Here is an 18,374-nt window from a genome sequence, read left to right as displayed (position 1 = left end):
TCTCAAAAGTTTGGTGGATGGATTCTAAGAATGAAGCCCTAGGATTCTCACTTCCTTTTTCTCTTCTCCTGGCCCACAAGTGCTTTTCTTCTTGCCAAGTATCTTAGTTTGAGAAGGAGAACCTGCCCCTAAAACAAAATGGACCTGCCCTTCAAATTTCAATTGCTGGGCCCGAGTTCCATCCACGGTTCAACTCCAACAGTTTGCAAAGCAAGACAGAGAAAGATTCTCATTTTTGGATTCCCACTCTTACTTTCAAAACATTTACTCTTATAATGAAGGCATATTGATTAGCTAATTCATTTTTACTGCTTCAAATAGGCAGGAAAGAAAGATGACAACAGGGGTAATGATACTTACATCGCTCATGTTAATGGCATTTGCCTTTGCCAATATAATCTGGGGGATATCGGGCATGATGTGGACTTTGGTCTTGTCAGCCTCCCATGCTTGTTTGTAGAGGTGCTAGAGAGTAAAAACAAACAAACAAACAAACCCAGTGGAAGTCAATATCTTACAAGGAGCCTTGCTTAGTACATATATGTCATTGTACATAAATATCAATATTTTATTAGTTAGGTCTTATTTTTATAAAATTTAAATAAAAAGGTGCTCATTTAAACAAGACAATGGAGAGGATGTCTTAGGATAGAAAAGAAAATGTCCTATCCTCTTATTGGACAGCCTGGAGATCGCATCTCCATTCTAAAATTTTCTAGGATATTAAAGCCTACATATAGTCCTTTTTAAATATAAATAAAGACATATAAACATAATAATCTACATCTTGCCTTTTTTACTTAATAATGCAGGTTAGAGATCTTTTAAGCCTCTTAAAATAATTTACTTTATATAAAAAGCTTACTATCCCCATGAGGAGGTGTAACCCAATTGACTTAGCAGGTTCTTTGCTGACAGCGTTTGATTTGTTGTTTGCAGTCTTCTACAAGTCATGGCGCCATGGTCTTAGTGGTGGACCTAGAACATGTTGCCCCAAACATTGGCAGACAGCCTCCAGTTGTCACCTGCTGCACAGTTTGCTGCCTCACTCAAGAGTACACCCTTCCCTGGTAGCCACATCCAGTGACTCATCAAAGTGTGAATGGCTCTAGGCCAACGCAGGACCCATCTGCCAGGTCACATACACTCAAGGGCCTCACAGTCAGACTCTTCTTTCTGCCTGGTTCTCCCTCCCACAGGTACTGAATCCTAAAAAGTGTCTCATACTCTAAATTGCATCTCAGTATCTCTATTTAGAGACTCTAATCTGCAAAAAAAAATGTGTGTGTGTGTGTGTGTGTGTGTGTGTGTGTATCTTTGCACATATATAGGGATTTCTGTAGGGTATTGGGCATGTGAATATTTTTTAACAAATATTAAAAATATGTTGATCAGAAGTTCACATTAACATGAACTCCCTTGCAAATACTCTATATAACAACTTTTTAATCTTTGCAATCTGATAGTTAAAAACTGCTATTTCTGTTTTAGACAAGTTTAATAAGAAAACAAAAACAAAACTTCTAGAGCCTTCTTCTAGACCAGGGATCAGTAAACTTTTCCTGTAAAGGGGCAGGCAGTAAATATCTCAGGTTTCATGGGTCAGAAGATCTCTGTCATTAACTACTCAACTCTGCTGTTGTAGTTCAAAAGCAGCCCGAGAAAACATATGACATTTTAATTAATTTAAATTTAAATTGCCACATGTAGTGGCTGTAGTATTAGCACAATCCTAGTGGAAAGAGCAATAGCTAGTCATCAGAGCCTGGTTCTAATCCAGACTCAGTAGTTAACCTGCTGTGTATCTTTAGGGGAGGCGCCTTGCCTCGCTCGGCCATGGTTTTCTCAACACTACAACGAAAGGATTCAACTTGATGATCACCAAGTATCGCTCAGTATTAGCATTTTCTATTTCTATGATTCTCATCTTGGTATCAGTATTCTGAAATGGAAATCATTAACAATGAAGAAAAAAAATGAAAGTTTTAATATTTTAAAAATAAATGTACGCTTGTGATAGTTTAAATTCTAAATGTTAAAAAAGGGCATTGCAAGTCATGCCTTGTCTTAGGCAAGTTCCTTTCAAGGAGGTTGGTCTTCTTGACAAATCTGTTTTCCCAGAAGACTCCAGGGGATTTACTCAGAGACAGCATAATACAGCTCTATCTTTAGGACCATCATTTTCTGCAACTGTTTAATGTTACAGTCCAAATAATTTCCCCCCTTTTTTAAATTTTTTAAAATATATTTTTATTGCTTTCAGAAAGGAAGGGAAAGGGAGAGAGAGAGATAGAAACATCAGTGATGAGAGAGAATCACTGATTGGCTGTCTCCTGCATACTCCCTGCTAGTGTTTAAGCCTGCAACCCAGGCATGTGCCCTGACCAGGAATCAAACAGTGACCTCCTGGTTCCTAGGTCGATGCTCAACCACTAAGCCACAGAGGTCGGGCTCTCCCTTTTTCTAATCAACAGCATTGCAAACTGTGATCCACATAATATAGCCAATGCTCTGCAACTATATTATTACTTGTAACTTAAAAACAGATGTCCAAGGTTGATGACTTATTCGTCCTGATATCAACTTACAACTAAGAAATACACTAAGGCTTTTCTAAAGGCTGGAATTATTAGTAATCCAAGGAACTACTGGTGGAGAAAAATTGCTCTCATGATTGCCCAGAGAAGGCCCTGGCTCCGAATGCTGCTATAGCCACGTGATCTAGGAGCCTGCTCTGATCCCACCAACCAGCTAGGAAGCAGGGTAGGGTGCAAAAAACCCAACTGTTATCAGGCAGTCTTCTGATTCAAACTCATGAACTTCTACTCAAACTCACCTTAGAGGGAACCCTTTTAAAGATTTGCATTATGGGGTAGAGAGGCTCATTGAACATTTGGGTGGGGGCACTTATTAAGACTAATTTTTTTTTAAAATTACAAGGTTCTCTTTCAAGGTAGAGTAAACATTAATTATGATGCCCTAAAACTGTCAGGAAAATCTGAAGATTAAATATAAGATATGCCTAGCTTCTTCCTGATACAGATGAAACACTACATTATTGAAAGATTTACCTCATTCATAATTTTGGCATTATTCTGAGCCAAAACCATGTTCATTGAGTCCATCAATGTGGAATACTTCAAAGTGTCTGGGTGTTGGCGGTACTTCTTTTCACTGATAATCTCCATGGCTTTCTTGTTTTTCTCAGCCTCCAGGGAGCCCAGAGGGAGCCATCCAACGCCTTTCATGAAGTCATCAAAGTCGGCTTTGTATTGATTCTGCAAAAGAGGAAAAGTTCCAGAAGGAGAAGAAACCAAAACTTCCAGGAAACACGTGTGGGTATTTGATATTCCATAAGTATATGGAACTTCGACTATTTTTATCCCTAAACTTCATCTTTTATGCATTTTCTTGCATGAGGAATTAAAAACAAGCAGTAATATTTTTGTGACTTGTGTTTCTAAATGCCTTCCTGAAGAAAAAGTGCTAAAAAATACCAAGTATATTAATGTACCACATTACTATTATCTCAAGAACCGTGACTATGCTGGCCCAACTTTCTTACAAAAATTCTTAAGTTCCCTTAAGATGACTTATGGACCCCATTTCTCTCTTTTGCTATAAGTCTTTGATCAGTCACCACGGTTACAATTCCCTCAGGTATATTGGGAACCACACTGGTACTTTGCACAAATTTCATTTTTCTCCCTTCAACTCTGACATTTTCTTCTACACTTGTGTACTTGGCTGCTTTCATTTGGGCACTTATGTACCTCCTCATATATGTAATATATTTATATGTAATGTATTTATGTAATAATATATATATTACATATATATTCATTACATCTATTGGTTATATTACATATGCATATATAAAATTATACATATGAGATAATAGCTCAGTTTTTACATTTCCAAAGGGAAATACAGGTTTGGGGCCTGCCTTTGGTTTATAATTTAAATTCACTTTCTCCAGCCAACAGATGTCCTCTATAGCTGAATTCTTGGCTCTCTGCTGTCTGTGCCTTCCTCACACTCATTCTAATAAGCTGCCTCAGCCATCGCCTCCTCAAAAGCTGGACCTAGTGAAATGAATGCTGGTTGGGAGCGAGAGGCAAGACTATCACATCATCTGAGGTCCTGCTTTCCCTCATGCTCCTATCAGGAGCCTTTCATGCCTCTGACTCGCTTTGTTAGACATGCTTCTTTCAGCACATTCTTTCTGAAACCAAATTTCATTTGCTATTGCCAAATCCAGCACCCAACAAGGCTCACAGCAAAATGGTAGACAATAAGACGTTCGTTTCTAGAAATGATCCCTTTTCGTTAAAAATAAATAAATAAATTTAACCTAAGGTAAAAAATGAAACGACTTATTGGGAAATTATGCATGAATTTCTTTCAGGATTTTCAAAATGTCACTACTATGGTCATTACTGATTTGCTTATTTTCCAGAGTAAACGCTCTGCAAATGGCATGTCTGTCACATACATCACTTTGAATCTGCATCATGTTCTTGGCCAATTCGAAGTTCATGGCATCAGGAAGCATGTTGTAGGTGTGGATCACATTCCTGTAGTTGGTGTTGCTGGCCACTTCCTGAGACTTCTTGGCCGCCACCACACTGAACATGTCCACTGGCGTGTGGAAGGATGTCTTGGATTTCTCATAGCCCTTCCTGTACTCCCGGTCTGACTGCATCTTAGCCACCTGCATGAAGTGCACCAACTTGGGGTCGTCCTCCAGGCTCCGGAAGCCAATGTGCTTCCCTTTGCCTTGTTCATAGGCTTGCTTGTATTTGAACTGTAGACAGAAAAAACAAACATGGTGATGAAGATAGTGGAGGAACGAGAATATAATAAACTAGATGCCTTCAGCTTTGTCATAGGTTTAGAGTCTTAGAGCTACCCTAAAACTAGAAAGAAAAGAGCTCATAGGGGGCAAGGAGCAAAATCTTTTTATTTCAAATTCTGTGCCAGATGTAGGTCCATGGAAAGAAAGTGATCTCAGAATTAACGAAAGCAATGTGGACATCAGCTGTCCAGGATGCTGTAGAAAGCAGCTCTTCCCACTCAGCTGTCTGACCAGCAGAAAAGGCTGCAGACACAGTGTTTCATGCTGCATCTTTAAATTCAGGAAAAGCCTGGTCAGGGGTGTCCGAGGTAAAATCTATAGCTTCATCTCTACTTTTGTTTAGAATTGCCTATAAATGATTAGAATACTTTAAAAGCAACTTATTTTAACAAGACCCAATTTTTACATTAAATAATGGGCAAATGATTAGAGAATTCTTGGACTGAATGAAGGGATGTGGCTTGTGTGTTACACGGGACGATGGTCCCACCAACCCTGGGTAGAGCTGACTGCAGCTCCTGAAAACACACAAACTCCGCTCAGCCTAAGGAAAGCCCAGCGGAAGCACTTACATCACTGGCAATGTCTCTAGAGGCCCTTGCAGCCTTTATTGAGATGGCATCCGGCCTCAAGTCATATCCTTTCTTCTTTTCTTCTTCCCAACCAGCTTTGTACAGTTTCTAAGTGACCAAATAGAAAAAAAGAAAAGGAAAACGTCAGCATCTTTTCATTTGGGTTAGGACGAGGATCCTGATTTCTGGCACGTAAAAGACAGACATTCCATAAGCATTAGCTCACTTCACCTTTCCTACTTTTGTTGTTCATCTACTTACATCACTCATGGTGATTTGGTTCATTTTGGAGAGTAGAATGTCTGGCGTATCGGGCATGATGTGAATGGTGGTCTTGTCTTTGTTCCATTTCTCAATGTAGCGCCTCTACAACAAGAAGGGCAGGCACGTGACTGCACAGCAGGACCAGTGTGTGGGTGTGCTAGCAAGGGGAAGAGACTCACAGCTCCCCGGGGAAGAGCTTAACTCTGATGTTGGGAAATGGGTGAAACAGCAGGAGCGGGTGATGAGACTAGGCACATGCTGAGGACGAAAATGATCACACAAGGGAATCCTTTTCCACTGAAACAACAAATGCCATCTTGCCTCAACCCCACATGACGTAGGTTTTGTAGTTTTTGTCCCACCCTCAGCATGGTGTCGACAGCCCAAGGGTCAATATAACTGAGAATCTCTAGACATGACAAAAGATACAGAATGCCCCTCCTACCGCCACCACCACCAGGGCCATCAGAAAGATTAAAATGCCGACAGAGGTCATAGTAGCAGCACCAGGCTCACGGGCATGAGCACTCCGTGGGCTCCGGGGCTGAGGCCAGCAGGTGAGTTCTTACCTTGTCCATAGTCAGTTTGTTACTCTTGTTAAGCTCTTGTTCCATTGTGTCCATGGCGTACGTGAACTTCAGCTTCTCAGGGTGCTGGCGGTACTTCCTCTCGCTAAGAATCTCTCCTGCTTTCTTTGCCTTCTCCACTTCTAGGGAATCTATGGGGACCCAGCCAATCCCTTTCATCCAGTTGGTGAAGTCGGATTTGTACAGATTCTTTACAATATAAAAGGAAAATTTGAATTCAAAAAGTGTCAGGGCATGGGTTTCTTTAGTTAGAGGATTCAATCATTATCAAAAAGAAAGAAAAAAGGAGCTGGAGGAGAATAACTGGCTTTTTATTCCCTATTATCTTTTGGAAAACAATTAATTATAAAAGCTATTACATTCATGGTGGTTTCTAACAAGAAATCCTGACCCAATAATTCCTTTAAAAATTTAACTTTCTTGGGGGTGAAAGTGAACAGAATTTTGCACTAGAAAACATATTATAAAGGACTCATTTAAATCTATTTTTAAAGGATACATCATATATTGGGTCCAACATCCAAAGTTCTAAAATATGTATATAGTAACCCCCAAAGCTACATATAGTTTAAATGAGTAAAAGCCTAAAACTCCAAATTCTGGAGCGGACCCCTAATTATAGTGAGCCTAGCCAGGTTTAGGGTGGAGTGAGTGGAATTGCCTATTTCTTGTTCTTCCCTCCTGCCAACTAGAAAGGAATAATTCTATGCCAACAATCTGTTGATTGTTACATACATCGCTTTGAATCTGCATCGCGTTCTTGGAATGCTCCACGTTCATGGCATCGGGCAGCAGAGTGTAGTTGTGGAAGGGTTGTCTGTAGTTGGTGTTGGTAGCAACCTCCTGAGATTTCTTGGCCGCCGTCACACTGAACATATCCAAGGGTGTGTGGTACCTAGTCTTGCTGGCTTCGTAGCCCTTTTTGTACTCACGTTCTGACTGCATTTTGGCTACATTCATGTAGTGAACCAGTTTAGGATCATCCTGAAGACTACGAAATCCAATTTGCTTGCCTTTGGCTTTCTCGTGGGCCTCTTTATATTTGAACTATATGAAAAAGAAGGGCAGACAGAAGTTTGATAGGGTATAGTAGGAAATACTAAAGTATTAAACTGAATTTACCTAACAAATTAAGCAATAGATAAGTCCATTCTGAATCTAGCGTTTTAACATTGTTAAATGAACAACTAGCAAAGAATTTTTAATGGATGGTCTTTAAACATGCTCTGAAAATACTCAAGAATGGAATAATTTATAGTTTATATCCAGATTATTCATAAATAGATTCTTTGAATATGTTCAAAGGTTCCTGAAATTTTTACTTAATAAGGATTTGGTAGAGAGAGGAAGGAAGAGGGGGAGAGAGAAACATTGATGAGAGAGACACGATCTCCTGCTTCCTCCATGCCCTACTGGAGATTGAGCCTGAAACCCAGGCATGTGTCCTGACTGGGAATTGCACTGGTGACCTCTTGGTGTATGGGTTGACACTCAACCACTGAGCCACACTGGGTGGTGTATTTTTTTTATTATATGTTTCCAGTGTTACTTTGCATTATCTTATAAAGTCTTTGCATAATCCTGAGTAAATTTTTGCAATGCCCTTATACGAATTAGTTTATGGGACTACAAATGATAGAGTTTTTGACTTTATCAACATATTATATTAATTCATATAAAAATTATAAATTAATTTGCTAAATTGAATCCAGTATATAACTAAAATCATCTCATTTGAACCTATAATTCTGCCTGGATTTTCATATTTCATCAATTTTTGTGTGGAAATTATAGTATTTAAAAATTGTATTCTTGCCCTGGCCTGTTTTCTCAGTGGTTAGAGTACCAGCCCTCACACCAATGGTTGCAGGTTCAATTCCCAGTCAAGGCCACACACCTCAGTTGCAGGTTTGATCCCCATCCTTGGTCATTCAGGGTAGGTGCGGCAGGCAACCAATTAATTCTCTCTCTCTACCTCTATCTATCTCTATCTCTATCTCTATCTCTCTCCCTTCCACTCTCTCTAAAAATCAATAGAAAAAAAATCCTCAAATAAAGATTTAAAAAATAAAATAAAAATTGTATTCTTTTAAAACAGTTGGATACATTTCCAATTTAGTGACATTTTAGTATACAAAATCTTTTTTTTCTTGACAAAATAAAAATCAGTTTTCAAGTTCATAACAATGAGAGTTCCAAATACTTTACAGTTTTAAAAAATAATTTTCTTATTTGTAACAACTGTATTGAGTTTTTAAATATTTTAAAGTGAAGCAGTGTAAAAACTCATTGTTACTTAGGATACTAGAAAAGCATTTTAATATCATAACTTCTTAATTTTGTTTCTAATATAGTTCATATAGCCTCCATGTGAAGATTTTGAAAATATAAAGTTTACTGCTTTCAAATTAGACTTACATCACTAGCAATATTTCTTGAACTTTTTGCAGCAACAATTGGAATAGCATCTGTTCTCAAATCATAACCCTTAGCGAGAGTTTTCTTCCAGTCTGCTTTATAATAAGCCTTGAAAAAAAAAGAAATATTATTTTATTATTTAACAAAATTAAAAGAATGAAACAAGATGCCAAAATCTTTCTTATTAAACATGTCATACTTTACACCTTTCTATTGAGAGAATTTGCAGAGTTAGGGCTATTGGTTCATCTTTTATGTATCCATCAGAGCCTTTTAAAAAACATCAGTAACTACACAGTATGATCTCAACTGCTTTAAAAATGTGTATGCTGGCATAACAAAGCAACTGAAATGTAATGCTTTCGATGTGGAATACCAGATTTTAATTTTTTCATAATTTTTTATATTTCCAACTTTTCTATAATAAGCATGTAATAGTTTTATTTTCTTGTACTTTTAATAATAAAGCATTTTAATTTACAGAAAAGCATTTAATATTAAAATTAAAATTTCAGGTGTAGTACCATCCAGTTTTAATTGACCTTCATGTATATATATTACTTATAACAGCAGAGAAAACTTCTAAGAAAACCAAAAGCATAGAAATGAGCACCAAAAAAAATGTTTATTTGGAGATCCAGAGAGCCTAAAAAATTAGGAAGAGTGACTAAGGTATCTTTTAAGAAATGAACACTTTTCTTAAGGTTTGATTATTTTTTTAAATTAGAATTTACCAACTTAAAAAAAACAACCCAAGCAGAAGGAAACAATTCATAAGAGTAAATTTAAACATCACTACCAATTAGGTATCTAGACTACCTGAGAGAGATGTTCATTACATACAAAAAAGAGTTTCTAAAGAAAATGACAGTAAACTTTTTTTTAGAAGTTTTAACAAATAACTGAAACAAAAGTTAAATAAAGCAAAATTAACCTTACCACAGACTATGCACTACTGTATTTTCCTATCTTGGCTATCCCATTTTGTTCTTTTTTTTTTTTTTTTTAATGGAACACAACCTACTAGATTGATTTTATAACTCACTAATGAGTCATAGCCCATAGTTTGGAAAAGCCTGCATTAAGTGAAATATTATGGTAGCCTCATATTCTATGACTAGAGGCCTGGTGCATGAAATTCATACACTTGTGGGGGGGTCCCTCAGCCCAGCCTGCACCTTCTCGCAGTCCAGGAACCCTCAAGTGATGTCCGATTGACATCAGTTGGACATCCTTAGCACTGCCATGAAGGTGGGAGAGGCACCCCTCACTGCCACTGCGCTCGCCAGCTGTGAGCCTGGCTCAGGACTTCTGGCTAAGCGGCGCTCCCCCTGTGGGAGTGCACTCACCAGCAGGGGTAAGCTCCTGCATTGAGCATCTGCCCCCTGGTGGTCAGGGCACATCATAGCAACTGGTCGTTCTGCCATTCAGTCAATTTGCATGTTAGCCTTTTATTATATAGAATAAGAGTCTGATCTGAGGACTGTTGATTGGCCTCTGTACACAGAGGGCAAGGCGGGACTGAAGAAAGAGGCAGGTCACTCTAGACTGGTAGGTACATAGCAAGGGAGCCTAGGTATGAGGTCTGTCTTCGGTGGCCTCATAGGAGATCTCCGCACCCACCTGCCAGCATCTTAAGAGTTTATATAGAGACCCTAACGGGGCTTAGGCACTCTTACCATCCAGGTGGTCTCAACAACACATTGCTCTCGTAAGGCCATGCCCTTGAAAATGGCTCCCATTGTGGAAACAGGCAGAACGTACATTCCTAGGACAGGGAAGTGGGTGAATAGCCTGCAATTGCCCGGGGTCCAGCTAAGGGCCAACTGGAAGTCACAGCTTCTCTATGACCTCCTCTAAGAGAAATTCAGTGGGGCCCAACTCAGTTTATTTCCCTTAAAATTCTAAGTTCAACCGTTACCCAGAACTGGAAAAGAAAGGCCCCCATTAGCAATGTTAGACTATCACCAGGGAAAGTACTCACATCGCTCATGTTGAGGGCGTTGACCTTGGCTTGAATAAACTGAGGCAATTCAGGGTCTATCGTGTACTTGTGCTTCAGTTTCTCCCCCTCCACCTTGTAGTTCAACTAGAAACAAAGGAGGCAGCATGCAAACATCATTAGCCGACAAAATGTAGGTTTCCTTAAGCACATACTCCCTTAAAAAGCAAGACTGTCATTTGTGTTTTTCCATAAGTAGACCTACCCCACTGATATTGTGGGTTAAGTTCCAGACCACTGCAATCAAGTGAGTATCACAGTAAAGTGAGTCACATGAATTTTCTGGTTTCCCAGTGCACATAACAGTTATATTTACCCTATACTATAATTTATTAGGTGTGCAATAGCACTATGTCTAAAAAACAATGTTTATACCTTAATTTAAAAAGGCTTTATTGCTTAAAAAAATGCTAATCATCATCTGAGTCTTCAGTGAGTCCTAATCTTTTTGCTGGTGGAGGGTATTACCTTCCATTTGTAGAAAACGCAGTATCTTCGAAGCATAAAAAAGCATAATAAAATGAGGTGTGCCTATATACCTAAACTATCATACAGAGGGGTTATTAGTAGTGCAGTCATTGGCTCATTTCACCAATAATTATTAGACAGCGCTGTGGGCCAAGTAAGGTGGTAGGTTCTGTGTTTAAAGGGTTGAAAAGGGCAGACCTGTACTTTTGGAGCTTACAGACCAGTAGAAGAGACAGAGAATAAACACATGAATTACAAGGTAGAGTTAGAATTTATGATGTGTTGTAAATAAAATAACTTTAGGAAAGAAAGAAGGGTGGTCAGCAAAGGCTCTCTAAGGAGGTAATTGAAGATAAGGGAGGGGTCCAAGCAGAAGAAGAGCATTCAGGGCCCTGAGTCTGGAAAGGGTATGGCCTGAGAGGCACCGAAGGCAGCCCTGGGTTACAGGGACTGGAGTGGCTGAGGAGGGCCAGAGCTCAGACAGGATGGGGAGTAGGGCCTCCCAGACGAGTTAATATGTTTAGATTTTATTTTCAGTTCAAGAAGTTACTAAGGGGTTTTAACTATAAGAGGGATGTGATTTGAGCTAAGATGGTCTCTCTGGTTGTAGTGTGTGCCTTGGGCATGGACTCCAGATACCAGATGACTATAGTTGTCCACAGGAGAGTTATGGAGCCAGAACTAGGTTGGTGGTGGCTGAAAGACAGAGAGTATTGGACAGGATGGCTGAGGGATCTAGGAGACTGACTCAGCAGAGGTGCTGGGTGTAGGGTTCACACAGAGAGGCATCAGTGGTGAAGCCAGGGGCTAAAAACACAGTCTTCCCTTCTTTGCTTTTTACTTACCTCCCTCTTTCGGGTGGAGGTCTTTTAAGAGAACTCTGACATTACCAAATGAGGTGAAGCACTGAGTATTGCAATTAGCCTCTGACTAAGAGTAAGGGTCCAGCGAGACCTGGGCTCAGAGAGGTGACTCCGATGATTCTGGAAGTAAACTGCTTATCTCCTTCCCAGAGGCCTCTCTCTAGATTGCCTCTCACAACATCCAGCTATTGTGCCCGGGGATGAGGACGTTATTATGCCCTTTCCCTGGGAAGCTAAGTAGAACTATTGTAACTCAGAGCAATAAAATAGCTTGGTCTGCAATTCAGACCAAGTGATAGATAATAATACTAATTCCATTCCATATGTCTCAGGAATAGCACAGACTCTCCACTTTGGGAAAATAAAGCAGATTTGGAAGTCTCCTTCTCCCCTCCCGGTCCTACCGATGTTCAAGTTCCAAGGTGCTTCAAAAGTACAACCTATTGATCATACCCGCTGAAAGCAGCTGATTTGCTAACATAGATGCTGTCTCACGTAGCGAATTAAGAAGGATGTGAAGTGGCTTATCACGGGGCTATTCATCAACACACCCTTCCGAAGGGAACCACTTACTTCACTCAGCTGCTTTGTGTTCTGCTGAGCCAGAACCATGCCCATGGAGTCAGGCACGCTTGTGAATTTGATGGTATCTGGGTGCTGTCGATACTTCCTCTCATTTAATGCATCGCCTGCTTTCTTGGCCTTCTCCACCTCCAGAGAACCAATAGGGATCCAGCCAATGCCCTTGAAGAAGGTGTTATAGTCGTCCTTATACACATTCTGTAAAAGAGCAAGCTCATATGAGGAGATGTCCTAGAGAACAGCCAAGCACTGGTTCTGCAATCTGCAATCCTCTGCAGGGGAAATGAATGGCAACCTTTTCAACTCGCTCCCGTCCGTAGTGGAAGCTATGGTTATGTCTGTCACGGAGCTTCTCACCCAGAATTTGGTAATGAGAAACAGCAGTGCTGTTGTTCGGGGGCATTATACAACACAGAGAGGATCTGGGCCACATATTTCCACGGCTACTGCTGAAAAAATATTGTCTCTTTTGACAATAAATTGGGCTTTCCTTTTGATTTCACTGAAAACTCCCCAACTTTGAATTTCACCCACACTGTCCACCTAGGCTCTTCCTGATCTCAGCTGGGGAGAGACATTTGCATTGAGCCACAATAAAGGAACACCGTTTCTTCCCTTCACAGAGGACGATTCTTATAGACATCTGGATCCTGTGGAAGGAAAAGCCCTGAATATTAAACACCTCCCTCTGCAGCTCCCCGTGAATCATGCTGCAGTCACAAAGCCTTCCTGGCTCATTTTAGATGACTCATCACACAGATTTACATGCAGGAGAGTGTGACCTTGAGGTTTTTTTTTTAAAAAAAGTCAGAAAATAACTTTGCTGAATTCAGAAAGAATAAAGAATGCTCCTATTTTGCCTTATACGTATCATCATTGAAGAAAGCACCCCAGGAGGAACCATTTCCTCTTGCTGAGGATTAAGGTGGCTTATCGACTTAGTGGAATATGGCTTTCTCTGTGACCCAGAAGTTAATAAAGGCAATGTCAATGGTGACAGTAGGAGTGCAGAAAGCCAGCAAAACACAGCTTGTCCACCATGCCTTTGCTAATCTTTCAATAATGACTGTTTATTTTAAAGTACATTTCCCCCCCAAATATCTTACTGTATTGTGAAGTCTACTAAAGTAGGAAGAAAAGATTATCCCTTAAGTACCAGCTTCTCTGGGTCTGCTCGGTCCTACATACTTACATCACTCTGAATTTGATTCGCGTTCCTGGTGTGCTGGACACTCATGGCATCAGGTAGGTATGTGTAATGATGTATCGGTTGTTTATAATTGACGTTGGTAACAACATCCTGGGCCATCTTTGCGGCTGTGATGCTAACCATGTCCCCAGGAGTATGGTAGCTGGTTTTGGTGTTCTCATAGTTCTTCCTGTATTCACGATCGGATTGCAGCTTGGCTACGTTCATATAATGGACCAGCTTGGGATCATCCTGGAGGCTTCTAAAACCCACATGCTTGCCCTTGGCCTTCTCATAAGCTTCCTTGTATTTATACTGCAGAGGCGGAACTTGGTTAGCAAAGTCCTAGGCAATGATACTAGTAGGTGTAGCAACTCTCTTCACACACAAAAGCTCTCAGAACATTGTGACTTTCTGGAAGATTGTACAAAAATGCAAACCATATCCCCCCCCCCCCCCACACACACACACACAAACACACACACACACACACACACACACACTCCCCAGAAAGTTCAGAGTGACAATATTTATTTCCATCACTTCTGTGTTATAGTGGGTGTCACGATACACTCAGGACCAGTTTCTCTTCTTTGTTATCAATCCTATAGATGACTTGCATTTAGAACTTTACTTAAAGCCAACTGAATTTTCACACTTACTATAAACAGACACGTTCCAAATATAAGACCCATATCTCCTGGTTTTCCAGCAATGTGAATTCACCTAATCCATTATATTATTGCACATCACATATTATTAGAAATTATTGAGAAAACCTCCCATTTTCTGTTCTGATTGGCCTAGTAATAGGTAAACAACAGGTGCAGAAGAAACTCTAAAAAAACTCTACATGTGAGATGTTTGCACTCAGATCGTCTTGGGGTGGGGGAGGAAATCATTACTGTGATTTTGGTCTCAGGTTGACCTAATAGGGAGCATCAATTTAGATGCTGCACTGGTAGGTAGCTGAGTCTTCACCCACCCCAGTCCTCAGCAGCTCCTCTCCTGAAGCAGCTAAGATGAGTAAAGGAACTACAGTCCAGGGGTCCTCAAACTTTTTAAACAGGGGGCCAGTTCACTGTCCCTCAGACCGTTGGAGGGCCAGACTATAGTTAAAAAAAAAACTATGAACAAATTCCTATGCACACTGCACATATCTTATTTTGAAGTAAAAAAACAAAACGGGAACAAATACAATATTTGTATTTGCATGTGGCCCGCGGGCCGTAGTTTGAGGACCCCTGAACTACACTCAGGGCAGGGACCACTGTGAGCTTTCCCCACCAGTAGATATCTAAAAGCTGTGCTGTCCAAAATCTCTCACTGCTAGGATCGGCACTGTGGTGCAGATTGAGCTACACTGTATGTAACAGGTCAAAACTTCAATTTCCACATAAAAGAATTCAAATCCACCCAAACTCTGCAGATACACAGCTTCTGCTGTTTAAGCACCAATTTATCAACAGGAGTTCGGCAGGCAAAAGGATTATCAAGTAATCTCTAGGTATGTTAGGAAAAGCTCTGTGCAAGTGCTTACAAAAAAAGAGAAGATAATGTCATGCTTTAGACTTTCACTTCCTCCTAAAACTAGAAATGTATTTCACAGTGATGTGTGCATCTCTGAGGAACTGTTTTCAGTAGCAGCCCTACAAGAAAAAGCTCTAGAATTCTTACACCCATCTCCCCTGTGGCCTGCATACATGTGTGGTTTCTTTCTTCTCTCCTCAAACCAAAATCGTAGTCTCTGGAATGGTAACAGTGAAGTGTGCAGCGGGGAGGGCGGGGGGCGGATGTGAAGGGGGGGAAGGAGTATGCTTTGTGAAAATGTTGTTTTTCAATTATGGGAAGAAGAATAAGTGTATGCTGCTTCTGTTATAGATAAAATGGGCATCAATTACATAAATCAAAATTACATTCTAAAAAAGTGGTTCTTTGCCCATTGGATTTATAAAATGGTGATTGCCAGCAGGGAGGGGCTGGGGGGAGGCAGAAGAAGGTAAAGGGGGGGATAAATGGTGATGGAAGGCACTTGACCTGGAGTGATGAACACTCAGTACAGTGTACAGATGATGTGTTGTGGAACTGTGCACCTGAAACCTGTATAATTTTGTTAACCAGTGTCACCCTAATAAATTCAATACAAAAAAATAAAAATAAAATCTGTACATTTTATAGAACATCTTTTCAATCGTCTTAATGCAATTATAATGCAGGCAGGCACCTGAATTTAATGTGTTAGTGTCAGTCAGGATGTTCTCACCGAAAATAAATGCGGCTGTCAGGGAAGGTGTCAGGGGAGGTAATTTGGGATATGAATCAGGGAGAAAGCAGCTGTCAGGATTTTGACAGCTCTACCAAGTGGGGTCAAGTGAAAAGAATCACAAAACATGGAAAAGTGACAGTTTCTCAAAACACTATTTTGTGCAGAGTTTGAATGTCATGAATTCAACATCTTGTTTTCAATGTGATAGCATTTAAACAAGCACGCATCTATTTACTTTTTACAAAGGCAATCACCCAGATTTCACCTAGAACGTGTACTCACATCACTGGCAATGTTTCTTGACGCTTTGGCTGCGGTGATGGGAATAGCATCTCCCAGCACATTGTTGCCCTTGGCTATTAAATCATGCCAGTCCCGTTTATAACAGACCTGGGACAGAAGAAGAAATGAGGTGTCAGCATGCTGTGTATTCATCCGCTGAAGTGATTCCTCAACAGCTGGAATTGTTTTATCCCTCTGCAGATGGAAGCTAAAAGAACCTCCTAGAGCAAAATGTCACATTTTACATAGCATGGACTTACTGGGCTCTGCACTAATTATTCACCCAGATCTGGTTTGGGCACATATTGAAGAGGGACATGAGAAACTGGAGTGGATCCAGTTTGTGGATCTAATAAAGGTTCTGGAGACCAGGGTATGTGAGGACCAGCTGGAGAAAATGAAGTTGTTCAGTCTTATGGAAAGGTCAAGGGAAGGTCTGGTGGTAAGATCTAGCAATTTTAGGATTGTTGCTTTTTTTAAAAAAAAAAAGGATTTTCTTTATTCTTATTTCTCTGGAGGATAATAACCTTCTCCACATGCAAAAATTAGGAAAACTGATTGGAGGTTTAGAGAACTAGATGTTAAGCTCTACATAAAGAGCTTATGACAATCCTTTATGGTGATTGTCAGGGGAAAGGGGGGGGGGGTTGGGGCAGTAGAAGAGGATACAGGGGGATAAATGGTGATGGAAGGAGACTTGACTTGGAATGGTGAACACACAATACCAAATACAGAAACCTATAACTTCATTAACCAATGTCACCTCAGTAAATTCAATACAGAAGAAGGAGAAGAAGGAGGAGGAGGAGGAGGAGGAGGAGGAGGAGGAGGAGGAGGAGGAGGAGAAGAAGAAGAAGAAGAAGAAGAAGAAGAAGAAGAAGAAGAAGAAGAAGAAGAAGGAGAAGGAGAAGGAGAAGGAGAAGGAGAAGGAGAAGGAGAAGAAGAAGAAGAATCCTTTAAAGTTGTCCTACACTTTGAAAGACCAACTCAGAGGTACAGAACCATCATCACGGGCCAGGCTGCAACCGAGACTGTGTGGAAAACTGACCTAAGTAATTGTCAAGGTCCCATCATACCTTAAAATTCTATTATTTTATCACCAGTTCTGTATTTCACACCCCATCGAAGATCCTACTTACATCACTTATATTGTAAGCATTGCACTTGGCCTGTAGAAACTGAGGAAGATCAGAACTCATCGTGTATTTATGTTTCACATCTTCTCCTTTAGCTTTGTATAAGATCTGCAACACACAGCCACAACAACAAAAGGCATTACAAATAGTACAAACAGGAAAATGCATTAGTGGCATGCTTAAAGGAGTTATTCCTAGCACAATCCCCACCATTTCTATTGTGCTAAAGTATCAAAGGTATTTTCCTGTTTTTCAGAAACTCAAGCATCTTCTTGTCTTTAGGAAGAGCCAACAACTCTGTGTATTATAATACAGAGAAAGAATCCTTAAGAGAATAGAAATAATTTACTGCCAAAGATAAATGAAAAATAGGTTCTAACGTGAACTACACCAAAGCCAGAAAAGTTCATTCTTTGCTAGAGGAGCTAATAGTTCTTAAAGTCTTGTGTTGTTTTGGTTTGGGTTTGTTATTTTTAGAGAGAAAATGATGGTTAGAATGTCTTTCACTTCTGCTTAAAACTTTCCAATTATAATTGTACAAGTAAAAGCATATAATAATTTTCTCGTTAAATGAAGGTGCTTATACATAAATCCAGTGTACTCAAAAGATTTACCATTTTGGATTTACCCTAGCTTGTCATTTTAAAGACATCATATTATATCCTCCTCTTGGTAATAAAAATGAAAGAAATTGCTCAATTTTCTAAAACTGAGCTAGAACAGGAATCACAAGGAGATTTTCAGTCTGTATTTATCATACATACCTCCATTTCCCAGGCACTTCTACATGGAACATCATGTGTAAACTGGTGTGTATGTATCACAAGTAAAGTCTGAGGTGGCTAATATCTAAGTGAATCCTCAAATACTAATAAATTCTTCTAAGA

At 40.0% G+C, this 18,374-nt stretch overlaps 1 protein-coding gene across 1 annotated transcript in view; it reads right to left on the bottom strand.

The window, feature by feature from the left end:
- NEB (nebulin) overlaps positions 1-18,374 on the bottom strand; it is a 195,013-nt gene that overhangs the window by 128,829 nt on the left and 47,810 nt on the right. The window contains exons 35-47 of the mRNA XM_081095547.1: positions 17,491-17,595; positions 16,352-16,459; positions 13,807-14,118; positions 12,606-12,812; positions 10,684-10,788; positions 8,700-8,807; positions 7,017-7,328; positions 6,264-6,470; positions 5,692-5,796; positions 5,431-5,538; positions 4,496-4,807; positions 3,072-3,278; positions 361-465 (exon numbers count right to left, since the gene is read on the bottom strand). Coding sequence (XP_080951673.1) covers positions 361-465; positions 3,072-3,278; positions 4,496-4,807; positions 5,431-5,538; positions 5,692-5,796; positions 6,264-6,470; positions 7,017-7,328; positions 8,700-8,807; positions 10,684-10,788; positions 12,606-12,812; positions 13,807-14,118; positions 16,352-16,459; positions 17,491-17,595 — 2,301 coding nt within the window. The remainder of the gene's footprint in view (positions 1-360; positions 466-3,071; positions 3,279-4,495; positions 4,808-5,430; positions 5,539-5,691; positions 5,797-6,263; positions 6,471-7,016; positions 7,329-8,699; positions 8,808-10,683; positions 10,789-12,605; positions 12,813-13,806; positions 14,119-16,351; positions 16,460-17,490; positions 17,596-18,374) is intronic.

The sequence above is a fragment of the Myotis nattereri genome (genome assembly GCF_964212035.1).
Source record: "Myotis nattereri genome assembly, chromosome: 7".
Lineage (NCBI taxonomy): Eukaryota > Metazoa > Chordata > Mammalia > Chiroptera > Vespertilionidae > Myotis > Myotis nattereri.
The sequence above is the reverse complement of the archived record's forward strand: the minus strand, read 5'-3'. Positions and strand labels throughout refer to the sequence as shown.